The sequence below is a fragment of the Eschrichtius robustus genome, chromosome 16, assembly GCF_028021215.1.
Source record: "Eschrichtius robustus isolate mEscRob2 chromosome 16, mEscRob2.pri, whole genome shotgun sequence".
In the NCBI taxonomy this organism is placed as follows: Eukaryota; Metazoa; Chordata; class Mammalia; order Artiodactyla; family Eschrichtiidae; genus Eschrichtius; species Eschrichtius robustus.
The window spans coordinates 76501444-76518825 of NC_090839.1; the positions used below are offsets into that span (position 1 = coordinate 76501444).

Here is a 17382-nt window from a genome sequence, read left to right on the forward strand (position 1 = left end):
TGGTAAGAGAGCTGGAACTTGAACCCATGGAGTCTGGGCCCGGAGCCCACGCTGTCTGCTGCCACTGTGCCGCCTTTTTAAGTTTTTTTTCGGGTACCCTGCTAAGGACTTGAAAAACACAGTTTCCTTGCATTCTCAAAACCGTTCCGGGAGGTGGGAATTCCCTGGCGGTCCAGTGGTTAGGAATCCAGGCTTTTGCTGCTTTCACTGCCGAGGGCCCGGGCCCAGGTTCAATCCCTGGTCAGGGAACTAAGATCCTGCAAGCCGCAAAAAACCCAAAAAACAAACAACAGCAACAACAACAACAAAACACCATTCTGGGAGGTGAGTGTTTACAGATGAGGAAATTAAGATGCGGGGTAAACAATAACTTGTCCCAGGTCACAGCCAAGTTTGCAGGCTGGATCTGGACATGGGTCTGGGGGACTCTAAGGCTGGTCCAGTCACTATGGCTGTGTAACAAACCATCCCCAAACATAATGGTATGAAACAACCATTTAATTATGCTCCCAGTTTCTGCGGGTTGGGAATTGGAGGTGGCTTGTCTCTGCTGCACAATATCTCAGGCCTCATCTGGGAAGATTCAGTTGCTGGAGGTGACTTGACGGCTGGGGCTGGACCCATCTGCAGGCTCCTGTCACTCACATGTCTGGAGGTTGGGGATGGCTTTCAGCTGGGACTTCAGCTGGACTGAAGGCCAGAACAACAACAATATGTGACCTTTCTATATCGTCTTTCATGTGTGCTATCTTGGACTTCCTCACAGCAGGGTGGCTGGGGTCCAAGAACCGCTGGGAGCAAGGTAGAAGCGCATGGTGTTTCACGAAAACACCACCTCCACTGTCCTCTGTCAGTCAAGAAGACATGGTCGTAGAAGTCCTCCCATGTTCAGAAGGAAGAGACATAGTCCCGTGTCTCCCATTTGATGTGGGGGGGAGGGGTCAAGGGCATACTGTAAGGAGAGCACGTGGGGTGGGAACTCTTGCTGTGACCATCTTTCATAAATGTGATTCTCAAACTTCACTGCAAGCTCAAATCACGTTTCAAAATCCCAGTGCCCAAGCTATACCCCAGACCAGTGAAATCAGAATCAGGGAGAGGGAGCCAGGAAGCAATATTTTCTTTAACTCCTGGGTAATTACAATGAGGCCGTCTCCCATGTATGCAAAGCTCCTGGCACAGTGTTTGGCTCGTGAGCAACTGTTTTTTGGGTTTTTTTCCCCCAAGTGTAAACACCTATGACTCTTTTTTTTTTTTTGGCCGCATGTTGAGGCGTGCAGAACTTCCCCAACCAGGGATCTAACCCGCGCCCCATGCAGTAGAAGCACAGAGTCTTAACCACTGGACCACCAGGGAAGCCTAAACACCTATGACTCTTAATAGACAAAGTTGTCATAGAGAGTGCACAGGTGGACTTAAAGTTTTAGTTAGGTGTTTCTTTTTAAAGTTATTTTCTAATTATGACAAGTGATTGTGGGCTTCCATTTTTGGTTATGGTTATGTAGTTTCTTTTAAAATACATTTAAGTAAAAAAGGTAAGAAGGTAATTTTTTAAATGCTAAGTAAATAGGGACTTCCCTGGTGGCCCAGTGGTTAAGAATCCGCCTGCCAATGCAGGGGACACGGGTTCGAGCCCTGGTCCAGGAGGATCCCACAGGCGGAGCAACTAAGGCTGTGCGCCACAACTACTGAGCTTGCGCTCTAGAGCCCGCGAGCCATAACTACTGAAACCTGTGTGCCTAGATCTTCTGCATCGAGAAGCCGCCGCAATGAGAAGCCCGCGCACCGCAACGAGGAGTGGCCCCTGCTTGCTGCAACTAGAGAAAGTACATACTCAGCAACGAAGACCCAACGGAGCCAAAATAAAAAAAGAAGTTGAAAAAATAACAACTTTAACATTCTCTCCTTGTGCATATATGTACATACAAATTGTTCAAAACAGAATATGAGATGTCATCAAAATCCTTAGCCAGAAATAAATAGTTAATCTTTAAAAAAAATAATAAATAAAATGTTAAGTAAATAATGATGTAGCTTGAATGCACATAGGGCAGAAATCACAAAAGTGCTGTGTGGATGGTAAAGCTGGGAAAACCCTGAGGCAGGTAATCAATAATGGTATCTAGGACTATGTTATTAGTATCACCTTTAAAAAGTGCTGGTTGAGGGCTTCCCTGGTGGCGCAGTGGTTGAGAGTCCGCCTGCCAATGCAGGGGACACGGGTTCGAGCCCTGGTCTGGGAAGATCCCACATGCCACGGAGCAACTGGGCCCGTGAGCCACAACTACTGAGCCTGCGCGTCGGGAGCCTGTGCTTGGCAACAAGAGAGGCCGCGATGGTGCGAGGCCCGCGCACCACGATGAAGAGTGGCCCCCGCTCTCCGCAACTGGAGAAGGCCCTTGCGCAGAAACGAAGACACGGCACAGCCATAAATAAATAAATAAATAAAATTTTTTAAGAAAGTGCTGGTTGAAAATCAACTTTGGGTGATTCTGAAATTTTAAAAAATAGAAATCTGAGAGCTGGCCTCTGAGAAAGGAGTGGGCGGATGAAGACAAGCACATAAAGGAGCCAGGAATCCTTTGGATTGTGGCAACCTGACGGGAAATTTCCATAAGCCCCTGCGGGGAAAGAGAGGTCAATCAGCTCTCCAGTGCTCAGGAGGAACCAAAGAAATTGGGGAAACAGGTATTACATACAACCAGGAAATGACAAAAGAATGGAACAGAAGAGGGAGGTTTTGGAGGGTTCTCATCCTGATAGGATCCCTAGTCTTCATGTAGTTTAAGCCAGGCCCAGGCTCCTGCACCCTGGGCCATGATTTCCCCTTCCACAAAGGAAAAAGAGTGGGGCTCTACAGATCTGAACGTTCTGTAATTCCAAGAATGGTCTGGTTCCTGGAACAGCCACTTAAAGGCCTCCCAGGCAGAGGCTGTGCCAGGGAAGGCCAAGGCCAGGGAAGGCCAATCAGAGGCCAGGAGTGAGGGGTGATGTGTGGAGCCTCCTGGCAAGTGTCAAAGGACCCATTACCCAGGGAGTAGCCATGTCCCGCTAGAGACACAACACTCCCCAGCCTGTTTTCTCCTTTGAAGTTGATAGACGAGAGGATAGTCTCAGCAATTGACAGGTGGGGAAACTGAGGCTCACACTGGAGTAATTGACTAGAAATTAACTAGCATCTAGGATTCCTCATTGTCAGTACATAGTTCTTCTCAGGTATATAGTCAAAAAAGGGTGTAACCCAAACTTTGAAAATCAGACAGACCTGATTTATTTTTTTATAAATATATTTATTTTTTTTTAATTTTTGGCTGCGTTGGGTCTTCGCTGCTGAGTGTGGGCTTTCTCTAGTTGCAGCGAGTCAGGGCTACTCTTTGTTGTGGTACGCGGCCTTCTTATTGTGGTGGCTTCTCTTGTTGCGGAGCATGAGCTCTAGGCACGCGGGCTTCAGTAGTTGTTGCGCGCGGGCTCAGTAGTTGTGGCTCGCAGGCTCTAGAGCACAGGCTCAGTAGTTGTGGCACACGGGCTTAGTTGCTCCGCAGCATGTGGGATCTTCCCGGACCAGTGCTTGAACCCGTGTCCCCTGCATTGGCAGGCGGATTCTTAACCACTGCGCCACCAGGGAAGCCCCAGACCGGATTTTAAAGTCCCAGCTTCTGCAGGTTGCAGCTGTGAGACGTTGGCGAAATTACTTCTCTGAACCTCGGTTTTCTGGTCTGTAAAATGGGATCAATAATACTATGCCTATTGGGTTATTGTAAGGATTAAATGGGATAATGTCTATAAAACATGCATCACAGAGTAGTAGCCCAATGCATGGGAGCTGTTGCTATGATTTTCTGAAGCTGATGCACAGACCTGTCCTCGGCAGAGAGCTACTGCCCAGTGATGCTCCTGCCATTTGCCTCCTGAGTTCAAGAGCTGACACTGACCCTAAGGCGTGGTTCCAATCCTATCAGGGTCCCATTTGTCCCTCCTTGCATGCCTGTCTTCAGCCAGGTCCTGGTAATAGAGTAGGCATCCAATAAACATGAACTGAATGAATAAATAATCTGTCATGGAAAGAGGGGTTCGAGGGAAAGTCTGAAGGAGCTGTATGCCAAAATGACTGTGAGATTCTGGGCGTAGTTTTGCTGTGGGTGCCATCCCAGAGAAGGTCTCTCCCTGGGGTGGGGGCAAGGAGTCAGGTGGTGGAGGGCAAGTAGGAGAAGACTTTGAAGATCTGAGCCTTGCAGGATGGGTGGGATTAAAAGCATCTCAGACAGAAAGGACCAGAAAACAGAAGCTTGCTCAAGGGGCAGGTGGGAGAATCAGATTTCAGCTCACATTAAGGAGTGACCCTGAGAAGGAATCAGGCAACACAAAGGCAGCAATTTTCCTACCCCTAGTGGTATTCAAGCAAGCAGAGAGTATCCCAGCGTGAAGTGGGGTGAGGTTGGATTAGATGCCTTTTAACGTCCCTCCCAAGTCAGATAACAGTGTTATCTTCCTAACACAGTGTGTTCTTCCTAACACAGTCCAACTGTTATTAGGTTGGACTCAGGGGAGGCTGATGGATAAAGGTTCTTAAAGGTTCAAGCTATGCATCTGTTACTGCTCAACAGCTGCCTTATTCCTCTGTCCATATTCTTGGGTCCCTAAGAACAATTAACTCCAAGTTTTGCAGCCTAGGAAGGGATGGGAGAAAAGGAAAAAGGCTATGCCCAGGGCTAGACTGAGGGCCACCCTTTACCCCTTGCTGCTTGCTAGTTTTTTCTGATATTCACTGTCTCCTGCTTCCTTTAATAATAAAACCCTGCCCTCCCCCAGTTTTGGCTAGCACGTGGCTAAGTAGTTAAATACTACATGTCCCAACCTCTCCTGTAGTTGGGCATGGTTATGTGTCTAAATTCTGAGCAGATGTGATGTGTTCTGCTTTTAGGTTATGGCCTTAAAAATAAATTAGTGTGGGCTTCCCTGGTGGTGCAGTGGTTAAGAATCCGCTTGCCAATGCAGGGGACATGGGTTCGAGCCCCGGTCCAGGAAGATCCCACATGCCGCGGAGCAACTAAGCCTGTGTGCCACAACTACTGAGCCTGTGCTCTAGAGCCCGCAAGCCACAACTACTGAGGCTGAGTGCTACAACTACTGAAGCCCACGTGCCTAGAGCCCGTGCTCCCCAACAAGAGAAGCCACCACAATGAGAAGGCCGCGTACCACAACAAAGAGTAGCCCCCACTTGCCACAACTAGAGGAAGCCTGCACGCAGCAATGAAGACCCAACACAGCTAAAAATAAATAAATAAAATAAGTAAATTTTAAATAAATAAATAAATAAATAAGTGTGGTCTCCCCTGGTCCCTTCCCCACTCCATTTACATAAGCTGAATGCAGATGAGATGGCAGGTACTGGAGCAGCTAGGTCGGACTGCAAAGTGGTAGCCATGTTTTAAGGGTGGCAGAAAGATGAGCCAGAAGTAGCTGGAATTCCTGCCACAATGGAGCTGCCATTTTAGCCCAGGAGTACTGACCCTTGGAGCTGTTATGTAACAGAGAAAGAATTTTCTATCCTGTTTCGTTTGAGTCTTCATTACAGCAACCTAAGTCTCTACCTCAATCAATACATCCTCGCAGCTCCCATCACACCTCTTATTTGCTCCACATTCTTCTGGAAGTCTGGCTCCAAGACTGATTAACACTAGGTAAGAATCTTCCTCCTCAGCTGACTTTCCAGAACCCTGTCCTGGCAGCCCCCTTGGCAAAGGGACCCACCTCACACTAGAGGACAATAAGAATCCTTGAATTTGAGCCCTGAATAACTTGGGGCAAATCCCTTAATTTTTTTTCTTTTATAAATTTATTTATTTTATTTATTTATTTTTGGCTGCGTTGGCTCTTCGCTGCTGCGCGCAGGCTTTCTCTAGTTGCAGCGAGCAGGGGCTACTGTTTGTTGCGGTGCTCAGGCTTCTCATTGTGGTGGCTTCTCTTGTTGCAGAGCACGGGCTCTAGGTGCATGGGCTTCTGTAGTTGTGGCACGCAGGCTCAGTAGCTGTGGCACACGGGCTTAGTTGCTCTGCAGCATGTGGGATCTTCCTGGACCAGGGCTCGAACCCGTGTCCCCTGCATTTGCAGGCGGATTCTTAACCACTGCGCCACCAGGGAAGCCCCTCCCTTAATGTTTTAAATCTCAGTTTTTGCCATTTTGCAGATGGCATCAATAAATAACAGTCACTTCAAAAGGTGGTTTTATATGAATACAACATAAACAACAAGATTGTTATTCCAAAAATGGAGAGAAGCTGGGGAGGGGGCTTGTTTCATGGGAAGCGTTACAAAGAAACAGAGGAGGGCTTCCCTGGTGGCGCAGTGGTTGAGAATCTGCCTGCCAATGCAGGGGACACGGGTTCGAGCCCTGGTCTGGGAAGATCCCACATGCCGCGGAGCGACTGGGCCCGTGAGCCACAATTACTGAGCCTGCGCGTCTGGAGCCTGTGCTCCGCAACAAGAGAGGCCGCGATGGTGAGAGGCCTGCGCACCGTGATGAAGAGTGGTCCCCACTTGCCGCAACTAGAGAAGGCCCTCGCACAGAAACGAAGACTCAACACAGTCATAAATAAATAAATAAATAAAAGAACCTGAATTTCAAAAAAAAAAAAAAAAAAAAAAAGAAACAGAGGAAATTCCCTTGCACCTCATAAGAAACCACAGAAACATATGCACCAAAACACATGTATACAAAAAAAAAAAAAAGCTCACCTCTACGCCCATACAAAATTAGAAACACCCCTTCCCAGACACACAACCAAAAACAAAAACACTCACCAAAATGCTCTCATTGGTTCATGCAAATGCAGACACTTGCAGGCAGAAATGTGTACCCAAAAAGCCACACAAAGAGAGAGGACAAAAACACACACACAGGCTGCAGCTGCTGTACTTTGTTTATTGTCGCTGTCACCCTGGGGAGCTCCGGTTTCTTCTTTCTTTTTGAGGGGTACCTTCATGATTCTGCCTCTCTCTATTCTCTGCCTCTTGTTCCCCATCTTGTCCTTTTTCTGGGGTCGGGGCTGCTTTGTTGGTGGCCCCTCGGAACCTCAGTCAGGTGGGCTAAGTCCTGGGGGCGGGGGCAAGCAGGCCTGGATCCCGCCCCCAGGGGCTGATTCTTCGCAGTTCTGTCTCCATCGCTGTGGGGTGTCCGTGCTCTGACCTCATCTGGGGGAAGGAAAGCAGGTGGTGAAAGCACAGAGGCCTGGGTTCTAATTCTGCCTCTCCTGCTCACTTGCTCCGTGACTCCAGAGAAGGACCCTACCCTCTCTGGGCCTCAGTTTCCCTCTTTGTAAACCAAATTTTGCTCCAGTTGGAAAGGGTCTGTTTCTCCCTTTGCTCTGGTCACTAGGAAACTCAGAAGTCTCTCTCATTTTATTCTAGGTTGAGACAACAATTCTTGGATCCCTCCTCCCACCCAACCTCACCCATTCAGGCCTGTCCTTTCCAGGCAGAGAGACCTCTACTGGTGCTGCGGGCGGGGCCCCCTGACGCCTTACCTCGAGTTCTGTCTCAGGACCGTGCCCCTCGCTTTTTCCGCTCCGTGTTCTGGAGCTTGGTCACCAGCTTCCTCTCGTGCCCACCGGGGCTGTGACGGTTGGTATTGGCGGCGGCTTCTCTCTTGGTGCGACCTTTCCGGCCTCCCACTCCTGGGAACCGAGGCGAGAGTCGGTGGTGAGGTGGGCAGAGGCGTGAGCCGCAGGGGGTCCAGAGGGCAGGGGTGGAAAGAGCTCGGGTTAAAGTCGGGAGGCTGGGGGGCATCACCACGTAGCTTTAGGGCCGTCATTGTCCCTGTTTCCCCATGTGTGGAATGATGTTGCTGCTCCAGTATTCTAGGAGTGCATGTGGTCCCAGGGCTGAGTAGGACAGAGCGCACTGGATGAGGGGTTAGAAGAGGGTGACTTGAGGGGCCAAGGGAACAGGCTGGAGAAGGGTGATGTATGGGCAGGAGCCCAAGGAGGGATCCTAGTTTGGGGAGGGGGGTGGTCAGGCCGTTTGTGAGGGTGGGCATTGGAAATGGAAGGACCAGGAAGGTGGCAGGGCCAGGCCTTACCCAGGTAAGAATGAGCCAGGCTGTAGAGGTCATACTCATCCAGGTTGGGGTCTTCATCCTCTGGGCCTGGAGGCTGCCTGGACGGGCTGTCTGCTCTCGGGAAGGTGGCCATAAGGTCTGTCTGTTTGTCTCTGTCTCTCTCTCTCGTCTTCTAAAGCTTTGTTTGTGTCTGCTTTGCTGACACCTCCCAATTCACTGGCCCCAACTTATAAGGCCAGGTCTCCTCCTCAGCCCACAGTCTGGCTCCAGCCCCTCAGGCCCTGTCTGATGCAATCTGGCCTTTTCCCAGAACCCAGCCCAGTAAACATCAGTCACGAGAGGGGAAAAGACTCGGTCCTCTGAGTCCCAGCCCCCCTTGACCCCTCCCTCTACTGGGGCTCGCCCAGCTGGGTATTTTTCCACTGAGGAGATCCCCGCCCCTTGGGGGTGGGGGGAGGTAAGAAGCAGGGTCTGGGCATAAACAGCCCTTGGGATCGAGGGCAGCAGGGAAGTGAGGGCCTCACCTGGCTGACTCCTTCCCATCCATCTCCCGCCCTCTGCCACATGCCCCTCCTGGGCTGGGGGTCATGGCCACACAGCTGACCCTCACCCCTACCCACTTCTGGCTCAGATTCAGGACCGTGGTGGCAGAACATGGAGTGAAGAATGAGCTGGGACAGGGTACAACACACTCTGTGTTATGTCATTGGTTCTCACCCTGATCGCACCCAACCCTCCTTTTTTATAAGAAACACCTTGGAAACCCCCCTTAACATCCTGAAATGGGGGTCCCTAGGTAATCTCCCACTCCTGAGAGGGAGGCTAGCAGAGTGGTTAAGCTGATTCTGGAGCCAGATGCCCTGTATTCAAACCCTTGATCCATTACATCCTGTGTGACCCTGGACAAGTCACTTTACCTCTCTGTGCCTCAGTTTTCTCCTCTATAAACTGAGAATGATAATAACTGTATCTACCTCATAGATTTGGGGAGAGGATCAAATGAGATAATCCATGGCACGGCACCTGCAACAGTGCCTGCTACAGTGTAAGCTGCACTATATGAGTTGATCACATAGTTTCCAAACAATTCAATATAATGCCCTCCCCCTGTAATGTAAAGGAGACATAGAAGGAAATTAATTTAAAATAAAATAATATATATTTCAAACCATGGATATACTGAGGTAGAAGACATTGTGAAGTAAACAGATGTTTGTGCTAATTTAATATGAATTAAAAGAAGGGGTTTGGATAAGAAACATGGAAAAGTGGAATTTTCCTCTTTTGCCTGAAGGATCTGTGTGGGTCACATTGACCCAGAGAGGCCACACCCTGGGCTGCCCACTCATGCTTCAACTGAGGCTTCAGCACCAGGGGCAGGGAAGGAAGCAGGCACAACATTCCACTTTTTTTTTTTTTTTTTTTAAACTCTGTGGTTTCCAGTGCAAGAGGACCTTCTCAGCCCAGGGCAGGTGTTAATTCCCTGCTCACATTCCCACTTTGCTGTGAGCCCATTGAAACACTGTTTCATCTCAATGTTACCTAAATTCCATTCTTCCCCGAATTATAACCCAGTAATAACCCGCTCTTGTCCTCTGCAGAACAAGAAGCATAACTTCGGCTTGGTCTTCTCCCTGGCCTGAGCCAGAATTAAGTTTAGCTTCTGTTTTCCAGATTTGGGTGATTTGTGAGTTCTTTAACACCCAGGAAATGAAAGTGAACACAAGAGGACGCTTAAATAAAAACAGAGTGGGGATAATAATAACAGACCAGATGATAAGAGAAAGAGGAAAACAACCATAACTTAAACAGAAATAACAAACATACTGGAACTTCCCTGGTGGTCCAGTGAGTAAGACTCCAGGATCTCAATGCCGGGGGCCTGGGTTTGCGATCCCTGGTCGGGGAACTAGATCCCGCATGCCAAAACTAAGAGTCTGCATGCTGCAACCAAGACCCGGTGCAGCCAAAAAGAAAAACAAAAAACAAAAAAAACACCAAAAACCACAAACAGACCAAGGCAATTTAAGGTGGAGAAATTAGGAAATACGGAGGTCTTGCAAAGTAGTGGGCTTTATCTCTAAGTGTAGTAGCAAAATCATTCCCTCTAGCATGACATGAGATGGGGTGGGGTCGGGTCATTGAAATAAGTTTTTTTTTTTGTTTTTTGTATTTTTAATAGCTTCGTGAATGTCTAGCAGGACAGTCCAACGTCGTTCGGGTTGTGGGACTGTCCTGCTCCGACCTGAGGTCATTGTGACTACGGAGAACACGCCCACAAAATTCCCGAGCTACCTCTAGGGGACGGTCTTTCGCTCATTCACTTCTGCCACCAGGACTCTGGGTTACCAGCTGCGAGATCCTGAGCCCAATTCTGAGCTTCAGTCTGCTCATCTGTAAAGGGAGAACGGCGACAGCCCCTGGTATGTGAAAGGGCTTCCTCCAGACCCGGCTCGGGGTGTACTGCTATTTCCCCCAGTCTTCGAAGAAGGAAAACCGAGGCTCAGAGAGTGACTTGCTCAAGGTCACACGGCTGGTGAGTGGTGAAGGATTCCTCCCACGGTCTACCTGACCCTAGTTCCGGGGCTCGTTCTAAGTCAGCACAGCTGACCAAACACTGGCAAAGGTTTGACAGCTGTGTGTATGGAGGCGTCTGTCAGGGTTTCCTTATTCCTCCCTTCCTCCCAAACAGTCAGTGCTTGCTTGGGACCAGGCCAGGTACTGAAGATGCACAGAACTACATACTGCGCCCTCTGGAAGCTCTGGGGGAGGTGGGTCTTCAGCAAGATTAGTGCACATTCCTATCCAAAATACCATGCATCCCCTCAGTACATTACCCTTTCATTTTACTTTCTCCATGGCATTCAGTTATTACTAATCAAAAATCTCTTTTTTATTTGTTTACTTCTCCATGATTTGTCCCCACTAGAATACAGTCACTGGTTTAGTTTAGTTAGCAGTTAAAGGAGTAGGCTCTGGGACTTCCCTGGTGGTCCAATGGCTAAGATTCCACACTCCCAGTGTGGGGGGCCGGGGTTCAATCCCTGGTCGGGGAACTAAGATCCCACAAATGGCAACTAGAGAGCCCGTGCACCACAACAAAGACCCAGTGCAGCTAAAATAAATAAATAAATAAAATAAAATAATTTAAAAAATAAAGGAGTAGGCTCTGAAGCGGGACTGCCTGGGTCCAAACTTTGGTTCTACCAATTGTATGCCCTTAGACAAGTTATTTAGCCTCTCTGTGCCTTGGTTTCCTCATTTGTAAAATGAGATTAATAATTGTACCTACCTAGGAGGATTGTTGTGAGGATTAAGGGACCAATTTTTATAAAGACTTAGCACGGTACCTAGATCATAGTAAGCGTTAAATAATGTTAGCTCTCATTATCGTTATTCATGGTAGCAGGAATCTTGTCCATCTTATCCCTGGTGCCTGGCACACAGTCAGCGCTCAATAAATGACTAGTTGAATACATAGAGCTATGCTGAGATCAATATTGTTTTTTCAGCTTCCAGATGCTCTGTTCTGAAGAAACAGAGAGGCCCAATCCTAGTCCCACAGAGGACTGTGAAGACATGCGACTGTCCTTCATGGAGCCAGAAAAGAAGGTCTCTCTGGCCTTGATCGTGCACATGCTGGAAGAATGAAGTCTAGACTCTGGGGGGAGGGGCAGGCAGAGGGAGGGTGCCCAAGAGAGAAGGGACTTTGGGGAACCCATCAGCTGGACCTATAGGATCCAAAAGATGACTCAATGGGAAAAGTCAAGAGGCGTGTTTTCCATCCCCTTGCCTCCAGGTGTGGTTAGGCCATTAACCATAGGCCAGCTACAAGGAAGTTTATTTTCTTTCTGCTTATGACTATACCTTCATGACATTCCAGGAGATTGCCAAGCATGCCTATTACAACCCAGTATGATCAGCCTGGAGTAAACACAGGGGGCTGGGGGAGCTCTCCAGAGGGCACCTAACCCAGCAGGGCATGGGGTGGGGCAGGTGGAGGGGGTTGGGAGAGGATCAGGGCACACTTCCTGGAGGCAGTGAAGCTTGAACAAGAACCACTGTGAGAAAGACAGCAAGACATGCCCAACTCCAGGAGCTAAACCATCCAAGTCAGGAAAGCCTGGATAGCCTGAGGGATGTGTAGAGGTCTTTGGCTCAAAGGATCAGGAGCGTCCCTTGAAGGCAGGATATGTCATCAAGGTGAGTTGGTGACATCACTGTATACCAAGGGGACTCAAGAAGCTTCAAGGAGGTGAAACAAGATACGTCTGTATGACCTTATAGCCCCAAGTCCAGAGAAACCCTCAAGCTTGGCTGCTGTGCTTGGAATTATTCTTGACTGTGTGATAACATCACCTTGAGTATAAACGGATGCAATATTGATAAGAATGTTAAATGCACATACCCCCTGAGAAGTCTCCTATAGAAATGCTCCCAGGTCTTCCCTGGTGGCGGAGTGGTTAAGAATCCGCCTGCCAACACAGGGGACACGGGTTCGAGCCCTGGTCCGGGAAGATCCCACATGCCGCGCAGCAACTAAGCCCACGAGCCACAACTACTGAGCCCACGTGCTGCAGCTTCTGAAGCCCGTGTGCCTAGAGCCCGTGCTCTGCAACAAGTGAAGCTACCGCAACGAGAAGCCCGCGCACTGCAACGAAGAGTAGCCCCCGCTCGCCACAGCCAGAGAAAGCCCGTGCGCAGCAACAAAGACCCAACACAGCCAAAATAAATAAATAGATAAATTTATTTAAAAAAAAGAAATGCTCCCAGCCTTGTTTGTAGCGTGAAAAACAGGAAACAACTTAAGTGTCCATCGGTATGCAACTGATCAACACCCTTCTGTGAAATATTCTGTAGCCATTAAAAAGAATAAGCTATATCTCTAGCCCTGATGAGAAAGTTGTCCATAAATCATTGTTAAATGAAAAAAGTAGTCGACAGAACATCATGTATCCTATAATCCAAAATTTTGCATTACATTTATTGAAATAATAGAGATAATGAGTAATACATTGTTGTCAGCATAATACAGGTGTCACACATTTCTCCTGGTAACTAAGGAAGATACATGACCAGATAAAACAATAGTAGAAGACTTTAGAATACGAAATTCTATTACTGGAAGTCTCCCTAGAGATCAGCAAACCCAACCCCATTTAACAGATGAGGAAGTAAGGACCAGAGAGGCTGACATTCTCCACTCTACATATGTTAGGGCATTAACCATATGCCAGGCACTTGCTTGGTGCTGGGACATAAAAGCAGAACATGGTACCCACACCCAACTAGGTCATAGACAGGCTAGTGTCCAACATGGTACCATACAGTGTAATAAGTAATGTGAAAAAAGCACATTCAAGCTGCAAGGTGCACCTAATCCAGACCTGTGAGTAACTCCCAGAGAAGGTCATGTGTTAGCTGTACTGGAAAGGAAGAGCAGAAGTCAGATAGACCAGGAGATCGTGGAACAGTGTCCCAGGAAAGTCAAAGCGGGGAAAGTGTAGTGCATTTAGTTAACCAAAGGAGTTGGAGTACAAGGGAGTTTTAGTTCTTGATTTAGGAGACAATAGTCTCCCATCTCCCAGTTCAGTGCTATTTTTTAAGTACTACCTGTCTCTCTAAGTCTATTGACAAATATATGATGATTCAGCACATCTGTCAATTTTCTCATATAGAGAAAATAAAACACACATAGCTCATGCTTACCCAGGTGTACACATTAAGATTTTCCAAACCCTGTTGCTTAAAATCTTTTTATTTTATTTTTAAATTTATTTTATTGAGGTATAGTTGATTTACAATGTTGTGTCAGTTTCTGGTATACGACAAAGTGATTCAGTTATTTATATACATATATTCATTTTCATATTCTTTTCCATTATAGTTTGTTACAGGATACTGAATATAGTTCCCTGTGCTAATACAGTAGGACCTTGTTGTTTATCCATCCTATATATAATAATCTGCATCTGCTAATCCCAAACTCCCAATCCATCCCCCCCACCCCCCTTGGCAACCACAAGTCTGTCTCTATGTCTGTGAGTCTGTTTCTGTCTCTGTTTTGTAGATAAGTTAATTTGGGTCATTTTTTTAAAAAATATTTATTTATTTATTAAAAAAATTTTTTGCCTACGTCTCTTAGTTGCGGCACGCGGGATATTTGTTGTGGCATGTGGGCTCTTTGTTGCGACGCACGGGCTTCTCTCTAGTTGTGGTGTGCTGGTTGGTTTTCTGTCTCTAGTTGAGGCGCGCAGGCTTAGTTGCCCCGAGGCATGTGGGATCTTAGTTCCCCGGCCAGGGATCGAACCCACGTCCCCTTCATTGGAAGGCGGATTCTTTACAACTGGACCGCCAGGGAGGTCCCTGGGTCATATTTTAGATTCCACATGTAAGTGATATTATATGGTATTTGTCTTTATCTGGCTTACTTCACTTAGTATAATATGGTAATCTCTAGGTCCATCCATGTTGCTGCAGACAGCATTATTTCATTCTTTTTTACAGCTGAGTAGTATTCCATTGTGAAGCATTCCATTGTGATATATATATATCTCAATATCACATCTTCTTTATCCATTCATCTGTCGATGGGACACTTAGGTTGTTTCCATGTCTTAGCTATTGTGACTAGTGCTGCTATGAACATAGGGGTGCATGTATCTTTTCAAATTAGAGTTTTGTCTGGATATATGCCCAGGAGTGGGATTGCTGGATCATATGGCAACTTTACTCTTAGTTTTTTGAGGAACCTCCATACTGTTCTCCATAGTGGCTGTACCAATTTACATTCCCACCAACAGTGTAGGAGTGTTCCCTTTTCTCCATATCCTCTCCCGCACTTATTGTTTGTGGACTTTTTAATGCTGGCCATTCTGACTGGTGCGGTACCAGTGGTACCTCATTGTAGTTTTGATTTGCCTGAAATGTCTTTTTAGAGGAATAATCACTTCATAGTATAGACTTCCATTTAAGCTAAAATTTTTATATCAATCAGGTCGTGCCATAGAGCTCTTAAATGTGGAAGGGACGATAAGGGGTCCCTTTGTCAGTGGCGGGAGGGGGCAATGGGAGCAGCCTGACACTCTAGTGCAGTCAATAAAGGGGTCATTGTCTGTGAACTGACCTAAATCATCTACTTTTTTTTAAAATTTATTTTTGGCTGTGTTGAGTCTTTGTTGCTGTGCGTGGGCTTTCTCTAGTTGTGGTGAGTGGGGGCTCTTCTTCGTTGCGGTGCGCAGGCTTCTCATTGCGGTGGCTTCTCTTGTTGTGGAGCACGGGCTCTAGGCACACGGGCTTCAGTAGTTGCAGCAGGTGGGCTCAGGAGTTGCAGTGCGTGGGCTCTAGGGCACGCATACTCAGCAGTTGGGGCACACGGGCCTAGTTGCTCTGTGGCATGTGGGATCTTCCCGGACCAGGGCTCGAACCCGTGTCCCCTGCATTGGCAGGTGGATTCTTAACCACTGCACCACCAGGGAATTCCAAAAGCAAATTTTTGAGTCAGTTTATTTCATCCCTTTCCTCCACTGGGTTCCACGCATACTATGCCACCTTCTGGTCATGATATGTTTTTTTTTTTGTCTGTGTCAAGGAAAACCACCATTAAATGTGAATACAGTAGTTACAATATCTCCCACCTGCCTGCCACAGGAGGTCAGGTTGAAGAGAGAGCTTTTTGTTTTGCTTAAGTGGGTGATGGGTGAGCATGAACAGGGACAATCTGAGAGATTGGAGGCTGGCTTTACATAGAAGGTGCCTGAAGCAACCATGTAAAAAGCCAATCCTAAAGGGGGAGAAATCAAAGAGCAGAGAGGGATGTGAGCATGGCCCTCAGCAGTGGAACTCTGTGTCAAGGGAGGAATTCATAAAGGGATTGTTAGGAAAGTATGGTATGTAACTCTCTCCACATGCCCTCAAGAGACCGAAAGTGAAGGTTGCTGTGACTTTTCAAGGCTCTTTGGAAAAGCATTTCAGATGTGATGCTCTGAAGTGATGAGACTTAACGGATAGATGAAGAAGGCCCAGATTTCTTTGCCATGCTGTAGCTTTCTCGCAGGAAGGAACTATGCTGCCCAGACAAAGGGAGTGTTCTGGTCAGTTCCACAGTGCTAACTTTCTCCTATATGAGAGTACCTGATACGTAGTAAGTGCCCAACAAATGTGAGCTGTTATTATTTTTATACTGCAGACACTTAGTGATGGATTGAATATGGGCTGGAAGGGAAAACGTGATATCAAGGGTAACTCCCAGCTGCCGGCTTGGGCCATTGTTGCCAAGTGGAAGGTAAGAAAATGAAAACTGAGGACAGATGATTCTTTTGAGAAATCTGGATGTGGAGGGGAAGACAGAGCTACCTCTTACAATATGGGCAACGCTCTAAAACACTTTTAAAAATTAATCAAGTGATACATGTTTATTGTAGGAAACATAAGAAATTAAAGTCAAACAAAGAGTTGTGAGCGCCAAATCTCCCCTGAGGAGACTCTGAAGTTAGTATTTGACATTCAGGAGAAATAGCTTCTGAGAATCCTACAAACACGAAAATGTGAAATACTTGCTAGCATAAGCCTCATAAAATGCAGGATATAAAGCTGAGACTGGGTAGATGGTCATGCCATTTATTGAGAGACCAGAGAAAGAAAAGCAAGCTTGCAGGAAGAAAATGATGCATTAAGTTTTGGGCTGAAACAGTTTGTGTTGATGTCTGAGATTTTTCTAATGAATAAAAAAATATTGAAGGCCTATTATATACCAGGCACTATGCTAGGTAGCTGGAATACATAGGTGACTAAAACAGATGATCCTGACTTTATTGAGCTGGCAAGTGTATCAAATAATCGAAAAAATATATAATTATAAACTTTGGTAGGGGTTATGTAAGAAATTACAAGATGCTAGGATGTAGTCCATTGTAGTTAAATACTTGCTCACCCAACTGTAGTACATTCCTGGGAAGATTCCCTAAAAGCATGATTTCTGGGTCTACAGATCTGCTTGTTTCTATTTGTTTTTAAAGAATTTAAAAATAAACTTTATTTTTTGGAGCAGTTTTAGGTTTCCAGCAAAATTGAGGCAGAAAGTACAGAGAATTCTCATATGCCCACTGCTCCCACTTCAATCAACAAACCTGCTCGTTTAAAAAAAGTATTATTGTTTTATAGAGGCTTTGGGGAATGGGAGAGGATACTGAAAACACACAAGGACCCTGGTTTGGTAAAATAAGGTTCAGTTGAGTCGGGAACAGTGTGTAAAGTGAAAACTACATTTCCCAAGGGGCTGCGCGGCATGTCACAGAGGAAGACGGCGCATGCGTAGAGGGGTCCTC

General features: G+C 46.9%; 1 protein-coding gene and 1 long non-coding RNA gene across 2 annotated transcripts; one reads left to right on the forward strand and one right to left on the reverse strand.

Annotated features, from left to right (window-relative positions):
- Positions 1-6902: 6902 nt before the first annotated feature.
- Positions 6903-8344, reverse strand: NUPR1 (nuclear protein 1, transcriptional regulator). The gene is made up of 3 exons (XM_068524563.1): positions 8078-8344; positions 7524-7673; positions 6903-7191 (listed from the first exon to the last, which is right to left on the reverse strand). The coding sequence occupies exons 1-2, from the start codon at positions 8187-8189 to the stop codon at positions 7537-7539; spliced, it is 249 nt and encodes an 82-aa protein (XP_068380664.1). The 5' UTR covers positions 8190-8344; the 3' UTR covers positions 6903-7191; positions 7524-7536.
- On the forward strand, positions 7573-11990 carry LOC137750202 (uncharacterized). The gene is made up of 3 exons (XR_011070393.1): positions 7573-7703; positions 10239-10592; positions 11569-11990. It is a non-coding gene; the product is annotated as an uncharacterized lncRNA (long non-coding RNA).
- The last annotated feature ends 5392 nt before the right edge of the window (positions 11991-17382 follow it).

What these genes read in the sequence shown, in the direction of transcription:
- NUPR1 (XM_068524563.1), bottom strand. Translation starts at nt 8,189, where the DNA reads ATGGCCACCTTCCCGAGAGCAGACAGCCCGTCCAGGCAGCCTCCAGGC. An exon ending in CCTGGCTCATTCTTACCTGG is followed by an intron (nt 7,674 to 8,077) that starts GTAAGGCCTGGC and finishes CTCGGTTCCCAG; the next exon opens with GAGTGGGAGGCCGGAAAGGT.